At 38.5% G+C, this 19,820-nt stretch overlaps 1 protein-coding gene across 1 annotated transcript in view; it reads left to right on the top strand.

Moving 5' to 3' along the window:
• The window catches only part of LOC100588786 (ceruloplasmin-like), a 33,680-nt gene extending 20,694 nt beyond the window's left edge, over positions 1 to 12,986 (top strand). The window contains exons 12-19 of the mRNA XM_030822801.1: positions 59 to 266; positions 1,068 to 1,207; positions 2,728 to 2,856; positions 4,455 to 4,561; positions 5,793 to 5,994; positions 8,697 to 8,836; positions 11,752 to 11,914; positions 12,964 to 12,986. Of these exons, the coding sequence (XP_030678661.1) occupies positions 59 to 266; positions 1,068 to 1,207; positions 2,728 to 2,856; positions 4,455 to 4,561; positions 5,793 to 5,994; positions 8,697 to 8,836; positions 11,752 to 11,914; positions 12,964 to 12,986 (1,112 nt within the window). The remainder of the gene's footprint in view (positions 1 to 58; positions 267 to 1,067; positions 1,208 to 2,727; positions 2,857 to 4,454; positions 4,562 to 5,792; positions 5,995 to 8,696; positions 8,837 to 11,751; positions 11,915 to 12,963) is intronic.
• Positions 12,987 to 19,820: the final 6,834 nt, after the last annotated feature.

Below are 19,820 nucleotides of genomic sequence, written 5' to 3'. Positions count from 1 at the left end.
ACAGAGGAAAGAAATCTGAAGGCAAAGCTTTAACCATTCCTTTCGTATTCGTCTGTAGGAACTTTTGATTTGGTTTGCATAACAATAAAGCACAATCTAGGAGGCATGAAACATAAATATCACGTGAGGCAATGTGGGAAGCCAAACCCTGATCAAACACAATACCAGGAGGAGAAAATTATTTACATTGCAGCCGAGGAAATGGAATGGGATTATTCTCCTAGCAGAAAGTGGGAGAAGGAACTCCACCACTTACAAAGAGAGAAGTACCATGATAACTCCAGTCTCTAAATGGGAAAGGTTCTAATGGTTCTTTCTGAGTCTTCCTCTCTCCTTTCAGTCTCCCTGTGTGTGTCTGTGTCTGTGTGTGTGTTGTATTTATTTGCGTTTGGTATGTTGGGTGTGTGTGGTATATTTATTTGTGTTTGTTATGGTGTATGTGTGCATAATGGGTATGTGGATGTGGTATTTGTGTGTTTAGGATATTCTCAATTATAAATCACTTCAAAATGTGTGTGTGTGTGTGTGTGTGACATATTCAATTGCAAAGGGCTTCAAATCTTTCTAAATATCTATATAACTTACGTATGGGCTTTATTTCTTCCTCCCTGTCTTTTCACTTCTTGCATCCTTCCTGGACATATGTTACTGTCTGATCTCACCACAGGAATAGTAACATAACTTCAGCTACATTCAGTGTCTACAGTCAGTCAGGTGTTTCTTTTGTCTTCATTTTCTTCTACCTTTATTCTTCTGAGAACTTCAAATTAAAGACACCCGTTTTTCTCTTTTTGTACAATTCGATTTCTCTCTCTGGTTTTCTCTCTTACTATATATTTATTTATAAAAACTAAATTTTATCGTGAAAATAAGCTTTAAAATGTAGAATGAATATCTAACTATCTTGCTAGAATTAATATATATTTTTTTAAAAAGATGACTTACATTTTTAGGTAAAACAGCTTCTAGATATAAGAAGTTCTTCCATATGAGTTATTTGTCTAAATTAATGGTTAAATTAACTAACTTTGTGGGGTTTTTTGGTTTCTGTTTTTATTTTCTTAAAGCCAAACGAGCATGTATGTGGATAGAAGTGGAACACTTCTTGGGTCCAAATACAAGAAAGTCTTATATCGTCAATATGACGATAACACGTTCACAAATCAAACAAAAAGGAATGAAGATGAAAAACATCTCGATATACTAGGTATTGATATGCCATAAGACTGGTTTTCGAGTTTTTCTTGTCCTCAGCCATTAGAGATTGTTGTACACATGGAGGCCATTGTCAACCTCTACTTCGACAGAGGAAAGTACCTGTAATTTGGATTTGTTTGCTGATAGGCATTTTCATTAGGGAAAAAAATGATTCAAGTGTTGTTTCCTAAAAAATAAGGAGAATGTAGAAAAGTAATGTGCTCAGTTTCAGATGACCTGGATTCTTGCTCTCAGAATTAAAAAATTCTAGAAAGGAGTTTAGAAGTAGCATGTAGGTAAATTTCAATACAATTAAAACAAAGCCCAGGGGACCCTAGTATATGTGAGGAAAGGAACTTCTTTGTGTAAATTTAAGTGTCTTCTGTCTGAGTGAGGAAAATTACAACTCTTTCTTCCACCCTTGATAGATCAAGTAGGAAACCTCTGAGTCACCCCAGGTGCCCACATGCGACATTTCCACATGCCCAACTCCTGTTTCAGTCTTAATATCTATGTGTATATTAGAGGTTATTTTATGATGTGGGATCCTGAGGAGATGGATTTACATGCAGATGGACAGGAATTTTTGCTCTTCTTTGCTCTCTGTCAGCCTCTAGAGCTTGTCTCTTTGTGAGCCCTGGAGGGAAGCCTGTGCTATCCTGTTACTGCTGCTTTTGAGTGGGCCCCTATCTTTAGTAACCACAGGATGTTTGTTTTTTCTAGGATTCTGGATGAATGCATGAAGATAAATAATGTAATCTGACCCTCAAGCTTCCATTATTATTTATGCAAAAAGGAAAACACTTTATTAAAAAGAAAAAAACATACATATTGTTTGGGGAGGTGAAAAGGTCACATGGAGCAAAGAGACCCTGTCTTTAGCTAGCATTTAGCCTCCAGCAGGCATCTTCAGGGCTCTAATTTTAGTAACTGTAGCACAAGTTTGCAGAAAGTTCTTGCTGCTTATCTCATCTCAAAACCACCTGTGTTTCAGAATTTTTCAGAGCCACTGATTCAATCTGCTTCCAAATAGAAAGAAGATTTAAAATTAATTTTATACCTGTAGTTTTTGGCTTAGGATGAAAGGGAGAGAAAGTAAAATGAAGATTTTTAGTCTATAAGAGAGAAAATCACTTTGGGTCAATAAACAGGCCTCGCAGCTCCTTGCAATCCTCCAATAGATTAAGGAGAAAGAGAATAAAAGGCTTGAAAGGTGAGACTGGTCAGGAAAGAAAAGAAAGGGTTTCATTTTTAAATTGTATGTTTTCCTAGGCATAAACCGATGTTCATTAAAATAAGTTTTCTGGCAAAAAAAACCTTATAAAATTCTGAATGATTTAAAAATTTCAGGCAAAAATCATGTTTCATAAATCAGCAATGATCTACTTGTTAAAAGTTTTTATTTCATTTGGCTGCATGTTAAGTAAAAGGATAAGAATAAGTCACTGTGTAAATACTTAAGAAGACTGATGACTCATAATGTAAAATAAATAACAATTACTCAGACATATTTCTTTTTATATTCCCTAGGTCCATTAATATTGCTCAACCCTGGTCAAAAAATTCAAATTATCTTTAAAAATAAAGCCTCAAGACCATATTCTATTCATGCTCATGGAGTGAAAACAAATAATTCCACTGTTGTTCCAACTCAGCCAGGTAACTACTTTGGGAGAAAAAAACTCCCCAAAGCTTTTATGCAGGACTATGAGGCTAATGTTCTTTTAAATATATGGGTGCAGTTCCAGATGAGAGAGACTAGTGGACTAGTAAGATGGGCCTGAAGAAAGCATTTGGTGGGGGAGTTCCTTCTGCAAGTCAAGTTTACTTCCAGGTTGGGGCACCATGAGTAAAACTGTGAAGTGAAGGTTTGGTCTTCAAGGTCCACCTCCCCAGTGTATGAATTTCTCCTCTAGGTCCACCCTCCCTCCCACTTCTGTACCTGTCCAGCTGCCAGGTATTCTTATACTATATTCAATCTCTGCAACTAAAGTGCTAAAGTAGGAGTTGAGTACAAGATGCAATATGTGAGAAAGTAGAGGAGGATTGAGCCAATAAGAGGAAATGATGGACCCCATGTAATAACATTTCCATGGAATGGAATCACTGCTACACAGCATGCCATTCAACATAATTAACTCAGAAGAACATTAATATATTTTAATTAAAAATGCCCAGTGAGCAGACTCTGATATGAGGATTTGTGTGTAGATAGTGCTTTTGGAATCAACTAATATGGAAAGAATGAGAAATGAGTAGGATTGGACAGGGAGTGAAGTTGAGCAGAGATGCAGCCTCAACAGAAGTCACAACCAACCCAGTTCTGAAGATAGGGTGACCTTCAGCTGTCCTAAGCTGGAGTGAGAGAGCTGGGCTGTTATGTCCCTGCAGCAGTCATTAGATGCAATCTTGAGCAAGGTGGCTTTCTTCAGCCAAGGCTCTCTCTAAAGGAGGCTGACACCTGCTGGAGTGAAATATTCTTCATTCTTGATTGGGGATCTAGGGGTGGCATCAGAATGTCTACTACAGTTGCTCACCAAAACAAGTAGTTTTGGAAATTAAGAGTATCAATGAAAGCCAAATTCAGAAAGAAAAGATTTGTAAAGCAGAGGGACTGACAATAGACTTTGATGGTAGGCAAAATATTTCTTTTTGTTTTTAAAAACAGTCCTATGGTCTGTTGAGTCTCATATCAAGGGAGTTTGCAAGTCAGTCCTCTGCTCTGATTAGTTAGGAAAGGATCTACTACATGCATTCCATAAACACTTCTGAGTACTCTACCTGCTGTATGCCAGGCATTGTGTGAGGTACTGGAAGGCAAGGGTTAGTGCTAGGTAGATTGTTACAGATTTGGGAGCTGGGGGTGGGGTTTATTAATGTCATAGGACTATAACTCCCATGGAGCTTTGGAAGTGGGAGATACAAGGTTATGGTGGGGAGGGAGCAAAAGAACTTCACTGCAACATAGAATATAGAATTAAGATCCAATGGGACTAATATGCACAGCCTTGAGAGCAGGGAAGAGGTACATGTGATCCACACATTGGAAGGTTCAGAGCAGGGATTCAAGGCTTTGTCACATTGAGTAATTGCCACATTGACTAAGATCACAAAGCAAGAAGTGAAACCAGAAGTGAAAGCTAGGACTATGCTGCCTACTATTTTTATAGCTTTAGTGTTTGCTCGTTGTCTGGTTCTCCATAAAGAAGTCTGATTTTAAAAGCTCTATTTAAATACACTTCATTTGTTTATTTCAGGAGAGATTCAAATATATACTTGGCAGATACCTGATAGAACTGGTCCTACCTCACTGGACTTTGAATGCATACCTTGGTTTTACTATTCAACTGTATCTGCAGCTAAGGTAAACTTTAAATCAAATAACAGTTCTCATCCTATCTCCTCCTAGAAATTATAATGGAAGGAAGAAGGTATTTATCATTGCTCTTAAAAATCTTAGTTCTGTGTAAACTTTCTATTAAGTAACTTAACTACTGTTCAGCTTTTATTCCTACATTGGTCTGCATTTTTCAAGAGCAAAATAAATTATTACATTATGATTACTTAGGTTTATAATTCTTTACATAGTCTCACTGTGAATTGAAAAATATATCTAATTATACAATAATAGACTATACTTTGTTCCACTGAATAGTATTCGAATTACAGAAAACAACATACACTAAAGAATTTTAAAATTCAGTTGGATGTGGTGGCTGATGTCTATACTAAAAATTTTAAAATTAGCCAGGCACAATGGCACATGCCTGTAGTCCTAGCTATGGGAGGCTGAGGTAGGAGGATCACTTGAGTCCAGGAGTTCAACATTATGCTGAGCTATGGTCACTCCATTGCCTAGGTGACACAGCAAGACTCAGTCTCTAAATAATAATAATAGTAACAATAGTAATAATAAAGAATGATATAATTCTATGATTAATAAGAAGTATATATATATATATATACATATTGTGTGTGTGTGTGAGAGAGAGTGTGTGTGTATATAGGGGATTGTATGTGTGTGTGCTTATATTTAAAACCCTCAACGATAGGGTTCAAGTTTACTTGCACTAAAAAAAACCAACAGTGCAAATATTCTATTTGAACTCTTATCTTGGCCCACTCTGCCTGGAGCAAGAATCTACACAGAGATTTAATTCAAAAACAAAATGAAGACAAACAAACCAAGACTCTCAACTAAAAGCTGCCGCAGGGGCAAAAGCACAAAGGTGAAGGGACTAACTCCTTTAGACGTCCTGCCAACCAACTTCAATGCCAGGAATTCTAATTGAAACCAAAATTATTTTTTTATTAAAATGTCAAAAATAGAGCTAAATCCACTGAAAAATGTATCTAAAATCCCTTTCAGAGGTTTGGAGTTCTCTTTAGACTTCAACTCTAATGAATGAGGTTACAATTTTTCTTCAGTCAAGCATTGAGCATGTCAAACTTTTTTTCCTCACTCTCAGAATCCTGATAATTAAAAACTCAGGATCTGACCTCATTAAAAACTAAAACTTGATTCTACCTCTTTTATTTTGTGGGGGAAAATGTTAATTGTGGCCACAGTGAATGATCTTGCTTTGCCTCCTCAGGATCTTTACAGTGGACTGGTAGGCCCTCTGATTGTATGCCGCAAAGACATCAACCCCAACATAGTTCACCGTGTTCTCCACTTCATGATATTCGATGAGAATGAATCCTGGTACTTTGAAGACAATATCAACACCTATGCTTCAAAACCAAACCAAGTGGACAAGGAAGATGATAATTTTCAACTCAGCAACCAAATGCACGGTAACATTCTCTCACTGACTCACCAATGGTAACCCACAGGTTGCTCTGCACAAATGAAACAGATGAAAGGGCCTCGCTCCACACAGTTTATAGAATTCAACTACATAGAACTGGTATAGATCATGTAGACCAGGGGTCAGCAAATTTTTTCTGCAAAGGGCCAAATAGTAGAGAAGTTAGGCTTGCAGGCCACGTGGTCTCTGTCATAAGCCATACTCTACTCTGCCACTGTAGAATGAAAGTGGTCATAGACAATAGGAAAACAAATGAAAGTGGCTGAGAGCCAAAAACTTCATTTATGGATGCTGAAATTTGTATCTCATATACCATGTCAAGAAATAATACTATTTAAATTTTTTTTCAACTGTTTAGAAAGTTTAAAACCATTCTTAGCTCATGGGCTGTGGTAACAGAGGCAGTGTGCTGAACCTTGCCCATATGCCACAGACTACTGACTTAGCAAGCACAGCAAATGCTCATGCTTTCTAGAGCTATGCAGACAATGTAAAAACAGGAACATCAGCTGTCATTTCAGGAGGGCCTTACTACCATAATTTTCTAAGTATTTTGCCTGGATGAACCTAGAGAGAGGTGGGGCTTGGGGCAAACCAAAGTGAACATGGCCCCACCCACCTTTCCCCATCACATTACCTTCACAGGCAGAACTTTTGAAAACTTCATGCTTATCAACCAATATTATTTTATAGGTTGACTGTGACTAGATGCATCTAGGTACATCTAGATGACCTCCCCACCTCTAGAATCACAGTAACAAGACAATTATTCCAATAGAAAGCACATGAACAATCTCACTTACTTTCTTAGCCAGGGAAACTTCTCATCTTAAGCCACTCAGCTGAGGGGGGTCAGAGATATGACTGGGTAAAAGAGCCTTAACTAAGGCAAATTCAAATATAATAATCTCCCACTTCTAAGGTTGTTTTTTTTCTTTTTTAGAAATATATGTAAATTTAAAGTTAATTCAAGGGTGACATCCATTTTACCAATAGTCTTTTTAATAAGTGTCATAGAGGGCACAAAGCACCTTGCGAGGCCCTAAAGAGATGCAAAGGCCCATAATATGGGTCATCTGCCCTCATGTTGTTTACAGTCTAAGGGACGCCAGACTTGCGCATTGCTACAATCCAAGGAGGATGACGCAGGGTGGGATGCTGTCACGGAAATTTAAACACAGTGCAGTGCTTTAAATTCTTATTTGCAAGATTTGGAAAGGCTTCATGATAGGGAAGAGACATTCAAGTTGATTTTTTAAGGTTGTATAGGAGTCTGTCCAGTTAGAAAAGGAGGGAAATGGCATTCCAAGTAGATGGAAGAATGTGATCTAAGTCACATAGCACTTGGGAAGAAAGAGCCAACAGAATTGTGGAAGACCTCAAACACCTTGTTAAGAATTTAGACTTGATCTAAACCAGGGTTTCTTAACTTCCTGACCTTTTAGGTTAGATAACTCTTTGTTGTATGGAGCTATCCAGTGCACTGTAGATGTTTATCAGCATCTGTATCCTCCACCTACTAGATGCCAGTAGCATCTCCCCACAAGTTATGACAACCAAAAATATTTCTAGGCATTGCCAAATGTCCTCTGGGGAAAAAAATCACCTTCTGTAGAGAATCACTGTACTAAAGCACCAAGTACACTGAGCTAGGGCGTGGTGAGATAGATTTTAGGAATAACTCTGGCACTCATATGGGCACTTGTACTCCAAGTGTGGCCCAAGGACCAGCAGCATCAGCATCACTTGGGAGCTTGTTAGAAACGCAGAATTTCAGACTTCAAAGACCTAAGTCAGAATCTGAATTTTAACAAAATCCCCAGGCCATATTCACATTAAAGTGTGAGAAGCACTAGTCTAGAGCAGTGTCTTCTAGTTTCTTCTATTACATCCCTCCATCAGCTGAAAGCATTAGAGCTCAGCCTCCATAGATATATAGTTACAGATTATATACTTGCACCACTGTACCAATGCATTTTATACATTTTAAAGATGCACACAAAACAGCAAAGTAAGAAGAGGATGTGTGTGTGTGTGTGTGTATATATAAAATCTTCATATTTTATTTACATTACCCTTTGGAGACCACACCTGTAGAGGACAAGAGGGGGCCTGAACCTCACAAATGGCCATTCCAGACATACAAGTGGCAGATCACAAAGGTTTGACTTAGGGCAGTTAAATAAGAATGCACACTCCTAATATTCTTCTTTTTCTTTTATGGAGACAGGGTCTCACTATGTTGCCCAGGCTGTTCTCGAACTCCTGAATTCAAGTGATCCTCCCGCCTCAGCCTCCCAATGTGCTAAGATTACAATCATGAGCCACCATGCCTGGCCATTCCTAATATTCTAAGTCTCTTGTGATAATTTTAAATACACAATTCACCAATATAAGTATGCTTAGTTGTGAAATAGTCAAATCCAACCTGATTGTGTTAACACAAAGTGCCTCATTTCCTTGGGCAAGAAAAACTCCTTAGAATTAGACACATCCTTGAATGGATGGCTTGGTCACATTTAACAACTTCCTCAGTCTGGCTTTAAAATCCCCACTGCTTCTTAAAACATCCATGATATTTTCTATAAGGATGATAATACTTTTTTAAAGTGGTTATTTTTAAAAAGCCCACATTATTTTAAAACCTTTTTGAATATAATAAACTGTGCCTTTCCCTGCCTCCTACAGCAATTAACGGAAGACTGTTTGGAAATAACCAAGGTCTAACATTTCATGTTGGGGATGTAGTGAATTGGTATCTGATTGGCATAGGGAATGAAGCTGACCTGCACACAGTTCACTTTCATGGCCATAGCTTTGAATACAAGGTAAGAGCCTTCAATGGGTCCATATCCTGTGATGTCTTGTAAACCAGTTATCGGGTAGCATGGCAAGATAACACGGCTGGAAAGAAAATGACCAAGTCAGAAATTTGATCCATATCATCTATAATATATCAGGTTCAAGTAAATAATTATAATTTAGCTCTTTATATCCCATGAACATTTGATGAATGCTGACCAAAGAATGAAGTGCATTTCTCACTCTAATCTATTGTTAGTTAATAGATAACTAAGACATTTATAGTCATTTCTAGTTTTGTACTTTCTATCCTAACTTAAAAAAACTTTTTTCACGCCCTCAGTAACATAAAGAAAAATACTCTGAATGCTCATATGCATTTTGCCACATTAGCTTTCTCTTCTATGTTTTTTTCTGAATGCAATTCAAAGTGCATTGCAAACATTATGACTCTTTACCCCTAAATACTGAATCATCCCTAAGAATGACAGTCTCCACCCCAACTACAATAAAATTATCACACCCCCAAATTAACATTAATTCAATAATATAGTCTAATGTCCAATCCATTCAAATATCCCAAGTTGTCCTAAAAATGCTCCCTATAGCTGTTTTTTTTTTAATCTAGGATCTGATCAAGATGCATACATAGCATTTGGTTGCCATTGCCGTAGCTTTCCTAAAATCTGAAGAGATCCCCTTGCCTTTAAAAAAAATTCCTCCCTCATAACATTTCATTTTTGAAGGGTCCAGGCCAGTTGTTTCATAGAATGTTCCATATTCTGCATTGGCCTGATAGTTTCCTCATGATTGGATCCATGTTTAACAAATTTGCCAAGAACACCACAAAGGTGATGTTGAATGCTCCCCACACATTGCATCAAGAGGAACATGATGGCATTAGGTCCTCATATTGCTGAGGCTAAGTTTGAGAACTTGATTAAGGTGATTGAGAATATAGGAATAGAAACAATATCAAAGTGATTTTCCTGTTCTCTCACTCACAATCAGTTACACAGAAGACTTCTTTGACTTCCGGTCACAAATAAATGTGTGGAGATTTCCCTCCATCCGCAACCAATCAATCAATTCTGCATTGGACACCAGCTAGTTGTCCTCCAATTCAATTTCGACACTATCTACCTGGATACAGTGTCAGATCCCACAGGTTGAGAGCTCAGTTCTACAAGGCTTCCCCCCCACTTCCAATGCCAATCACAAACTCCAGGTTGTTTTCATATGCTAATCTGCAGCAGGCTATAAATTGGGATTCCTATGACCCCCTCCTTGAATTCAATTAATTCCCTAGAATGACTTATAGAATGAAGGGAAACACTTGCCTACATTCACTGGTTTATCAAAAAGGATATTAGAAAGTGTATTAATGAATACCAGAAGAAGAGATGCTAGGGTAAGGTACAGGAGAATCACGTGGAGCTTCCATCCCCTCTCCAGGCGAGCTACCCTCCAGGAACCATATTTGGCTATCTGGAGCCTCTCTGAATCCTGTCCATTTGAGTTTTTATGGAGGCTTCATTACATAGGCATGATTGATTAGATGATTGGCCATTGGTGATCAACTTAGCCTTCAGCCTCTCTTTCCTCCCCAGAGGTTAGGGGATGGGGCTGAAAGTCCCAATCCTCTAATCCCGCCCTGGTCTTTCTGGTTACCAATCCTCATTGTAAACCAAAAATAAAATTCTAAGTCCCCCAAACAATTGAAAAATTGAATAAAATTCGAAGTCCCCTCTAGACCAAGTGCATTCCTACGTTAACCTGAAAAACTAATTCAGGCCATGATGGGAAGTGAGGGTTGGATATTCCTCATTATATTCTCCACCCTTTGAAATTCAGGCACAGCTGACCAGCATTAACATTAAAATGAAGACCTTAAGACTGATAGAACAGGCTCTTTGTAGTAATAAGATACCAACATGACAGATAGCAGGCCCTAAAGGAAATCAAAGTATTTTACCCCAAAATATATTTCTTTGACATTTTTTGAAATGGCCCTGCAAATCTAACCCTTATGGGGAAAATCTACATTCTGTAGAGAATCCTCTTCCCTTTCCAGGTCTTTTTCCTGATCCAGGAGAGAATGAACTTAAAAGAGTCTGGCACTTTTTTTTTTCTTTTTTTGAGACAGAGCCTCGCTCTGTCACCCAGGCTGGAGTGCAGTGGCACGATATCAGCTCACTGCAAGCTCCGCCTCCAGGGTTCATGTCATTCTCCTGCCTCAGCCTCCCATGTAGCTGGGACTACAGGTGCCTGCCACCATACCTGGGTAATGTTTTGTATTTTTAGTAGAGACGGGGTTTCACCGTGTTAGACAAGATGGTCTTAATCTCCTGACCTCATAATCTGCCCACCTCAGCCTCCCAAAGTGCTAGGATTACAGGTGTGAGCCACCATGCCCAGCCTGACACTTTTTAAATCTGATAAGAAACATTTACAATCTATTCTCTCTGAAGCCTGCTACCCGGAGGCTTCATCTGCACTATACAAACCTGGGTCTCCACAACCCCTTGTCTTAACCCAGACATTCCCTTCTGTTGATTATAGGTCTTTAGATAAACTCTTTCAATCAATTGCCCCTCAGGAAATCTTTGAATCTACCTATGATCTGGAAGCCTCACCTCCTCCAGTTGTCCCACCTTTCCAGACTGAACCAGTGTACATCTTTAAAATATATATATGTATATTTTTAGAGATGAGGAGCTTGCTACGTTGCTCAGGTTGGTCTTGAACTCCTGAGCTCAAGTCATCCTCCCCAGCCGCCCCAGCCTCCCGAGTAGCGGATTACAGACATAAGCCACCGTGCCCAGCCCAGCACCTAATGCTTTCTAATTGTCACCTAATTAGGTATATTAGAATTTGGGAATTATAGCAAGTGGTGATATCTTTTATAAGCCATGTAATGGTGTTTAATCTCCTTGTTAAGGATTGGGGAGTGTATCGATCTGATGTTTATGACCTTCCTCCTGGGGTCTATCGAACTGTAAAAATGTATCCAAGAAGTGTTGGAACCTGGTTATTTCATTGCCATGTTTTTGAGCACATTGGTGCTGGAATGGAAAGTACTTACACTGTACTTGAAAGAAAAGGTAAGATCCATTGGCTAAGTTAATTAAAAGTGATATTTAAACAAATGCAGTGTTTATGTAAGGATATTTAATGCATCGTACATTCACATAATGTGATGTGCCATTCATTCATTCAAAGATTACTATTTTGAGATGACCGAGTTACTCTAGTTTTATTTTCTTTGTAAAACTCAGATAACTTTTCATGATCTGATAAAATATACTCTAGAGTTAAATGTAATATCCAGATTCACATAAGATATACATATAAGGTATAAACAGACAATTCATAGAAGATCAAAAACAAATATCTTTTGAACCTATAAAAATATCCAAACTTGCCAATAATCAAATCACTTCAAAATCACATTTAAGCAACAATAAAATACCTTTTTGAGTATATTTTGGCAAATATTTATCTATTTTTAATGATAGCATCAATAACAGTGTGGTGAGATAGGGTGCATTGCATATACTTTGGTGGATGTGTAAATTGGTTCTGCAGATCTTGCAGGAACCTAAATCATGAGCCTCATATTTTGACTCAGTATTTCCACCCGGCATTTGATCTCAGAAAATTATCAACAAGGCAGAAAAATATGTATCACCACATTATTTTATGCTAATGGAAAACTGAAAACAAGCAAATGATATACTGCAATGTGTGTAAAAAACTGCAATATATCATCTAAAATATCCAACTTTAAAAATCATGTCTTAAAATTTTTAATGAGTAAATGCTTATAATACCATACTGGGTGGCAAAAAAAGCAGTCTACAAAATAGTATCTGAAATATATATATGAAGACTGAATAGAAATTTATGAGATGTTACTGATGACTCTTTCTAGGTGGTGAAATTATTAGTGAGATTTATTAAGAAAATAAGAAGATATTTATTAAGAAATAATACCTCTCACTAATAATCTGTTTCTTCCAAGGTTTCTGTAAAGTTTAAATTACTTTCAAAATTAGGAAAACTATTGAACACATATATATCATACACTATTTAAAATACACCATGCAGCTCTCAAGTTATGTGAATATTTTCTCTGTGGGGCTCCTTGCAGGGCTGATGGAGCAGAACCTCTGAAGCAGAGAAAGGAGAGTCTGCATGAACAGTTTCTTAGAATCTTCGCTCAATATCAGGACTACGTTTGTCAACGAAACCAAAAACTGATTAGCCACCAATATAATTTTTACCTACAACATCCTATTAATGTCAATAATATCATTATTGATACAATTCTAATAATCATTGCCCTTATTCCTATCAGTGTTCATGCACATTCTTAGTAAAAGAGACTTTGGTGTGCTGTCCATGAAATAAATCCCCCGTTGCTATCATTCTTTCTTTGGGAAAGTAGATTTTGCATTTCAAAGAATATAAAGTCAAATTTGATTGGATTTACAGGTCATCTGTTCCCACAGAAGGGTGATACTGATGTTGCTATTAACTTAGTAAGTAAACTTTTTGTGGCAAAAGCGATGGTAGTTATTTTAAGGATGTTCCTAAGACTAATATAAATTTTGTATTTATTCCTTAAATGTATGTAATCATTTTAGCTTAGTATTTTAACTTAGAACTGCATGCTATTACATAATATTACCTATTTTTGAAACTTCCTTTTCTACAGCATAAATATTTGATATGATATGAATATTGACAAGCTGATAAACCAAGGTAAAGCTGCCAAAGAAGGAAAACTCCAGGGACCAAGGAGTCTGGGAGGAACCAGCTAAAGACTTTCATGGCAATGTACCAGGAAAACTGGTTTGAAATAAAAGTTTTCTTAGTAAACTTTGTGTGAGAGCTGCTTCTGATTTTCATAAATTGACCCTGAAGTGGTGTCTGTATTGTGCCTATGAGTAATGTAATAAGGCTTTTAACAAATGCAGTGGGGGTAGGTAGGAGAGACAAAGAGAGCAACAGCAAAGTCTTGCTCAGTTATAAAAAGTACTAAATGTATGCAACCCAAGACTTTACCATAGACTGCAACATTTGTAAAACTTTAAAAAATGAAATTCTTATAGCATGGGTAACCATTTAAATCAATCTCTGAAATGTAAATCTATATATTATATTATGCCTTAGGATTGGAAGATGATAGATTACAGAATATATAATTTTCAGTTTTCCAGAACAAAAAAAGAAAAAAAAAAAAGCTGGGGACTCAAGCTCTGAGCTCATATCTGGCAGTACTAACCAGTTAGGATGTGTTCTATAAGCAACAGAAAACCCCCCTAAGAGAGAATTATCAGTGCTATTTGTCTTATATAATAAAAAAAAGTTTGGAGATAAGTGGCTGCTAGGATTGGTTTAGCAATTTTTTAAGACAGAATCTCACTCTGTTGCCCAGGCTGGAGTGCATTGGCACGATCTTGCCTCACTGTAACCTTCACCTCCCTGGTTCAAGCAATTCTCCTGCCTTAGCTTCCCCAGTAGCTGGGACTATAGGCCTGCACCACCACACCTGGCTAATTTTTGTATTTTTAATAGAGATAGGGTTTCACCTTGTTGGCCAGGCTGGTCTTGAACTCCTGGCCTCAAGTGATCCACCCCCCTTGGCCTCCCAAAGTGCTGGGGTTACAGGCATGAGCCACTGCACCCAGCCTGGCTTAGCAATTTGATGATATGAGGGCCAGTGTCTTTAATTCTCTTGGCCTTTTCCTCATAATTGCTGCCTCATGGTTGCAAAATGATTGCTGCAGCTCCACATATTACATCCACATTGAAGGCAGAGAAGATGGAAAAAGGGGGAGCATCAGTCACATCTGAGAAGACACCAGCCAATTTCTGCCTTTGTCTTATTGGTCAAAACCATTATTATCTGGCTACTCCTAACTGCAAAGGAGACTGGAAAAGAAATTTTGTAGCCTCTATCATGAAAGGAACAAGGGAGACTGGGTTAGAAATGTCTTGTGGGTTGGCTAACAGCCTTTGCTTTAGACAGTAAGTAAGAATACTTGAAATCAGAGCTTGGTTAAACAAAAGAGTTCATGTTTTTACTTTCTAGCTTCTTAGCTGTGTAGGCGGTACATGAAAACCTGGAGTATAATCAAGTAAATTCCTGACATTATATCATTTAACTCCAATATGTATCTCCAGCATAAAAAAACTTTAAAAAAGTAATATAGTGGCCAGGTGTAACCCCAGCACTTTGGGAGGCTGAGGCAGGCGGATCACGAGGTCAAGAGATGGAGATCATCCTGGCCAACGTGGTGAAACCTCGTCTCTACTAAAAATACAAAATTTAGCCAGGCGTGGTGGCGCATGCCTGTAGTCCCAGCTACTCGGGAGGCTGAGGCAGGAGAATCACTTGAACCCAGGAGGCAGAGGCTGCAGTGAACTAAGATCACACCACTGCACTCCAGCCTGGCAACAGAGCAAGACTCTGTCTCAAAAAAAAAAATAATAATAATATAGTAATAATGCTATTATAACATCGGACAACATTAGCAATAATACCTCATTATTTGATATTAAAACTATTAAGAACTTATGAAATATGGGTGCAACTAACTCCTTCCATAGAAGCATTCAAGTCTGAGACTTTCAAAGGTGCTGATAAAACTAGAATATTCTTTAATAAACTGCAAAAGATATGCCCAAATTTCACCAAGAATAATGTTTAATTAATTCATTCATTCATTTAAGAACACAGTTCCAAACTTTGACTTATCAGGTGGGCAAAGTATGATTTAGTAAATGGATTCGAATGGAAGGGTAGTAATCTGTATGAATTCTTAACAGAAGAGAGTCAAAGACTAAGAATGTGTCAATGGAATGTCCCCTGCACAGCTGTTGGAAGGTCCTCTTATTCTAATAATGAGTACCCAGTATTTAGACAGAAATCATGTTAATTTTTAAAATGTCAAAGAAAAAAGAAAAGAAACATGCTTTAAGAGTATCTTCCCTTTTGCGTATGAGATCATGTCCTCTGCAGGGACATGGATGGAACTGGAAGCCATTATCCTCAGCAAACTAACGCAGGAGTAGAAAAACAAACACCGCGTGCTCTCACTTATAAGTGGGAGCTGAACAGTGAAAACACATGGGCACAGGGAGGGGAACAACACATACTGGGGCCTGTCGGGGGGTGGGGTGACGGGGAGGGAGAGCATTGGGAAAGATAGCTAATGCATGCTGGGCTTAATACCTAGATGATGGGTTGATAGGTGCAGCAAACCACCATGGCACACGTTTACCTATGTAACAAACCTGCACATCCTGCACATGTACCCTAGAACTTAAAGTACAAATTAAAATTAATTTACAAAAAAGAATATCTACCCTTTTGCTCAAACTCTATACTTATGAAGTAAACTGTGTTCCATAATACAATTTTCTGAGTGAATCTATAAACAAGGAGGGAATGCCCCTAAATTGAAAAAAAAACAATAATATAAATTATGCCTATTATACTTTAATTTTACATGAATTATTTAACTTTATTAATGAATATTGATTTATTCTCCAAGTTATTTACAATCAATCAGCCCCTTAAAACCCAGTCACCTTTAAGTAAACTGACAAAATGAAGGTTTGGAATCTACCAAGTGACAACCCCAACCCAGGCAAACTCCTTCCAGAGTGCAAAGAGACTGGGAAGCCCGGCCTGGAGCTACTCCGGTGCTTTCCCACATGGCCCTCTGTAGCGTGCTCTGTCTTCTGCTTCCAGGGGCGCCATCATGAGTAGCAGTAAACTTTTCTCTCAATGGCATTGTCCTCTCAGAATTGTCACTCAGTCACCTTTTGTAAATTAAGACCAGGACACAAATCAGAGCATTAAGAGCTATGCAGTGTATATAACCCTCACATGGTGTCAAAACAAGAGAAAATGGGCCAGGGGTGTTATGAGAGGAGAGTGTTTCAAGAAAGTAATGCATTAAATTTCTATGTAGTCAAAGTAGTGAATTAAGTTATTCCTTTAAAAAGGTTGTTCTTTAATCTTTTTAAAAATTATATTATTGTGGTTCTATTTCATTTTTGATAAATCACATGCTTTGATTTCTGTAACAGTCAAGGTAGTGAGAGAACAAGAATGAAGATCATACTTCGGGGAGTGTTGTGGGGTCGGGGGAGGGGGAAGGGACAGCATTAGGAGATATACCTAATGCTAAATGACGAGTTAATGGGTGCAGCACACGAACAGGGCACATGGATACATATGTAACAAACCTGCACATCGTGCACATGTACCCTAAAACCTAAAGTATAATAATACTAAAAAAAAGAAAAAAAAAGAATGAAGGATTCAGTTAAATTCTTATGCCATTTTTTTTAAAGTCTCTTTCCCATAGTACTACTGTATGTTAAGGCTTTCTGTATGTTAGAGTCTGGGCTTTCTCTCTTCCCTTGCCTGAGACCATTTTACATCCGAGGAGCTGATGAATAGGGCCATGACCCATTAATAGGCAGCCACAGGGGGATGGTGGCATGACTGAAGACCTATCTGAGAGATCATTTCCTAAACATTCATGACCTGACTGATAGGGGAGAATAGGATCAGCAATGCTCACACTGTGCTAGGGCAAGTCAGTGTACTCATTAGCAAAGTCTGTACGTGACCACACTCACCTCTAAAATTCCAGAGTTACACAATTTCCTGTGAAAAAGAAAGCAGCGTGGTTATCTGTCCGATTGGTCATAGTCAGAGTGACCCGCTATTTTGTACTTAGAGTCTCCTGCTGTCACAAAGTGAAGGACAGTTCTCGATGATTTCCTAATAATTCTGTTGGCATGGAGTAGGGGTTAAGAGCCAGTTCTCAAGGGTCAGCAAAAAATGAAACTAGAAGGTATATACGGGAATAGTGGCAGTAAATAGAGATTGCATCCTGCCAGACAGAAATAAACAGAAGGGTTATTCTGTAAAGGAGGCTGCTTCCTTGACGTTAGCCACTCACAGTCTCAGAATCATGATTGCCAAATGCAGATAAGATTCACCCAGTTCAGAAATCCTTAAGACAACAAAAAAAGAAAATGTGGAAAATGATGAAAACTTCTGCTACATAACTGTACTCAGGTTACTAAGCTGTTAACTTAGACATACACCAGTTGTTTATAACAAAGATATACCCTGAGATTCTGAGGTAAAAACCTTTTGACAAGCACAGCTAAGAGGACAGGCTGTTTGGCAGTCTAGATTCCTCTCTTTCTTGCAATACTCTAAGTTTCCTAGGCTTCTTCTGGTGCCCGTCTGCTCCTTCTTGTCTAACCCCAGTCTGTGCTGTTGTGGTGTATTCCTTGAGTGCAGAAAACTCTCAACTGGAACATTATCCGAAGTTCATTTTTAAGTACTATCTCTGGAATCACTGTAATGAAGTTTGCAGTGCAAAACGACTCTGCCAATGGCTGAGCTTATTAGTTCCCAGTGCCTTCTCCCTCCTATTTTACTGTTTATTTATTTATTATTTATTTATTTTTTATTTTTTGAGACAGAGTCTTGTTCTGTCACCCAGGCTAGAGTGCGATGGCGTGATCTCGGCTCGCCGCAAGTTCCACCTCCCAGGTTCACGCCATTCTCCTGCCTCAGCCTCCCGAGTAGCTAGGATTACAGGTGCCTGCCACCATGCCTGGCTAATTTTTTTTTTTTTTTTTGGATTTTTAGTAGAGATGGGGTCTCACCGTGTTAGCCAGGATGGTCTCGATCTCCTGACCTAGTGATCCACCTGCCTTGGCCTCCCAAAGTGCTGGGATTACAGGCATGAGCCATTCCGCCCGGCCCCTCTCCCTCCTATTTAAATAATCCTAAGGCTTAGAGAATTCTCCCCACTTCCTGCCACATGCCTTTTGATGAGAAGAGTAACTACCACAAAACAGAACAGAAATATGGACTGCATGACCTTTTTTGCATTACACCATAAAACGTTCACAAGGGCACTGGTCGCAGTGTTACTGTTTAACCATTTCATTTCACCACCAATATGAGGGGTGTGCTATGCATACATTCTGGAACCCTCAGCAACTATTTGAACAGGTTTGTTTGTTGGATGGTTGGTTGGTACAATTTGCTGAAACCAGTGACTCTGGGAGTGGTTACTGTGCTCTGATCAACATCTTTCCATCCACAAGATTGGGGCTGAGTTTGAGCACTGAGTGCAAAATGAAAAGCAAATGGCTGAGACAGTTGCTGGTTCACATCGTGGCTTCATGCCAATTAGAAAAAAAACTGTCCCCCTTCCCCATGCCCTGGGGAGGATAAACGGCTGAAAGATGCCCCCCATCTGTGTGGACCGAAAAGCAGCTTCTTGCAAGGCACAGGGTATGGCCAGTGGCATCTGAGCAAGGTTTTAGTCTTTCGTCAGTCCTCTCAGTGGACATGACGGCACAATTGTTCAAGGCAGTCCTAGAAGGAGGCCTTGGGGCATCCTGGGCAACATGATTCAGTTTTCTGTACCAAGCCATTTAGTTAAGATTATTACCAGCTGGTGAGAGAAGCTCCTCCACTGTCTGCCTTAACATAGGTCATTTCAATTAACCTGAGATTTTCAGATGAGGAAACTGAAGCTGGGCTTGAAGTATCTTACTTGAGGTCATTTGGTAGCATCAGATTTTGATCTTCACCCTGCTGTTTTCCCTAGCACTCCTTATTCTCCTTCTCTGCTTTATTTTCCTCCATTGCACTCACCACTAATATTGTGTATTTCATTTTTCATTTTTATATTTTCAGTTTCCCCAAGTAGAATGTAAGTTGCATGATGGTAGGTGTTTTGTTCTCTGCTGTATTCCCAGTGAGTAGAACAGAGCTTGGCTCATTCAATAATATTTTCTAAATGAAAGAATTGTTCAAATATCTCATGCTTTCTTCTATACCAATCTATTTCAACAAGTAGCCTTTAGCAAATACACAATGTTTTGAGGTATTTGAGAGAAAAAAAAATTATACTAACACAAAGTGTCAACTGTTATCAGGATTTTCTTCAG

This window comes from Nomascus leucogenys, chromosome 11 (genome assembly GCF_006542625.1).
Source record: "Nomascus leucogenys isolate Asia chromosome 11, Asia_NLE_v1, whole genome shotgun sequence".
NCBI classification, from domain to species: domain Eukaryota; kingdom Metazoa; phylum Chordata; class Mammalia; order Primates; family Hylobatidae; genus Nomascus; species Nomascus leucogenys.
The sequence above is the reverse complement of the archived record's forward strand: the minus strand, read 5'-3'. Positions and strand labels throughout refer to the sequence as shown.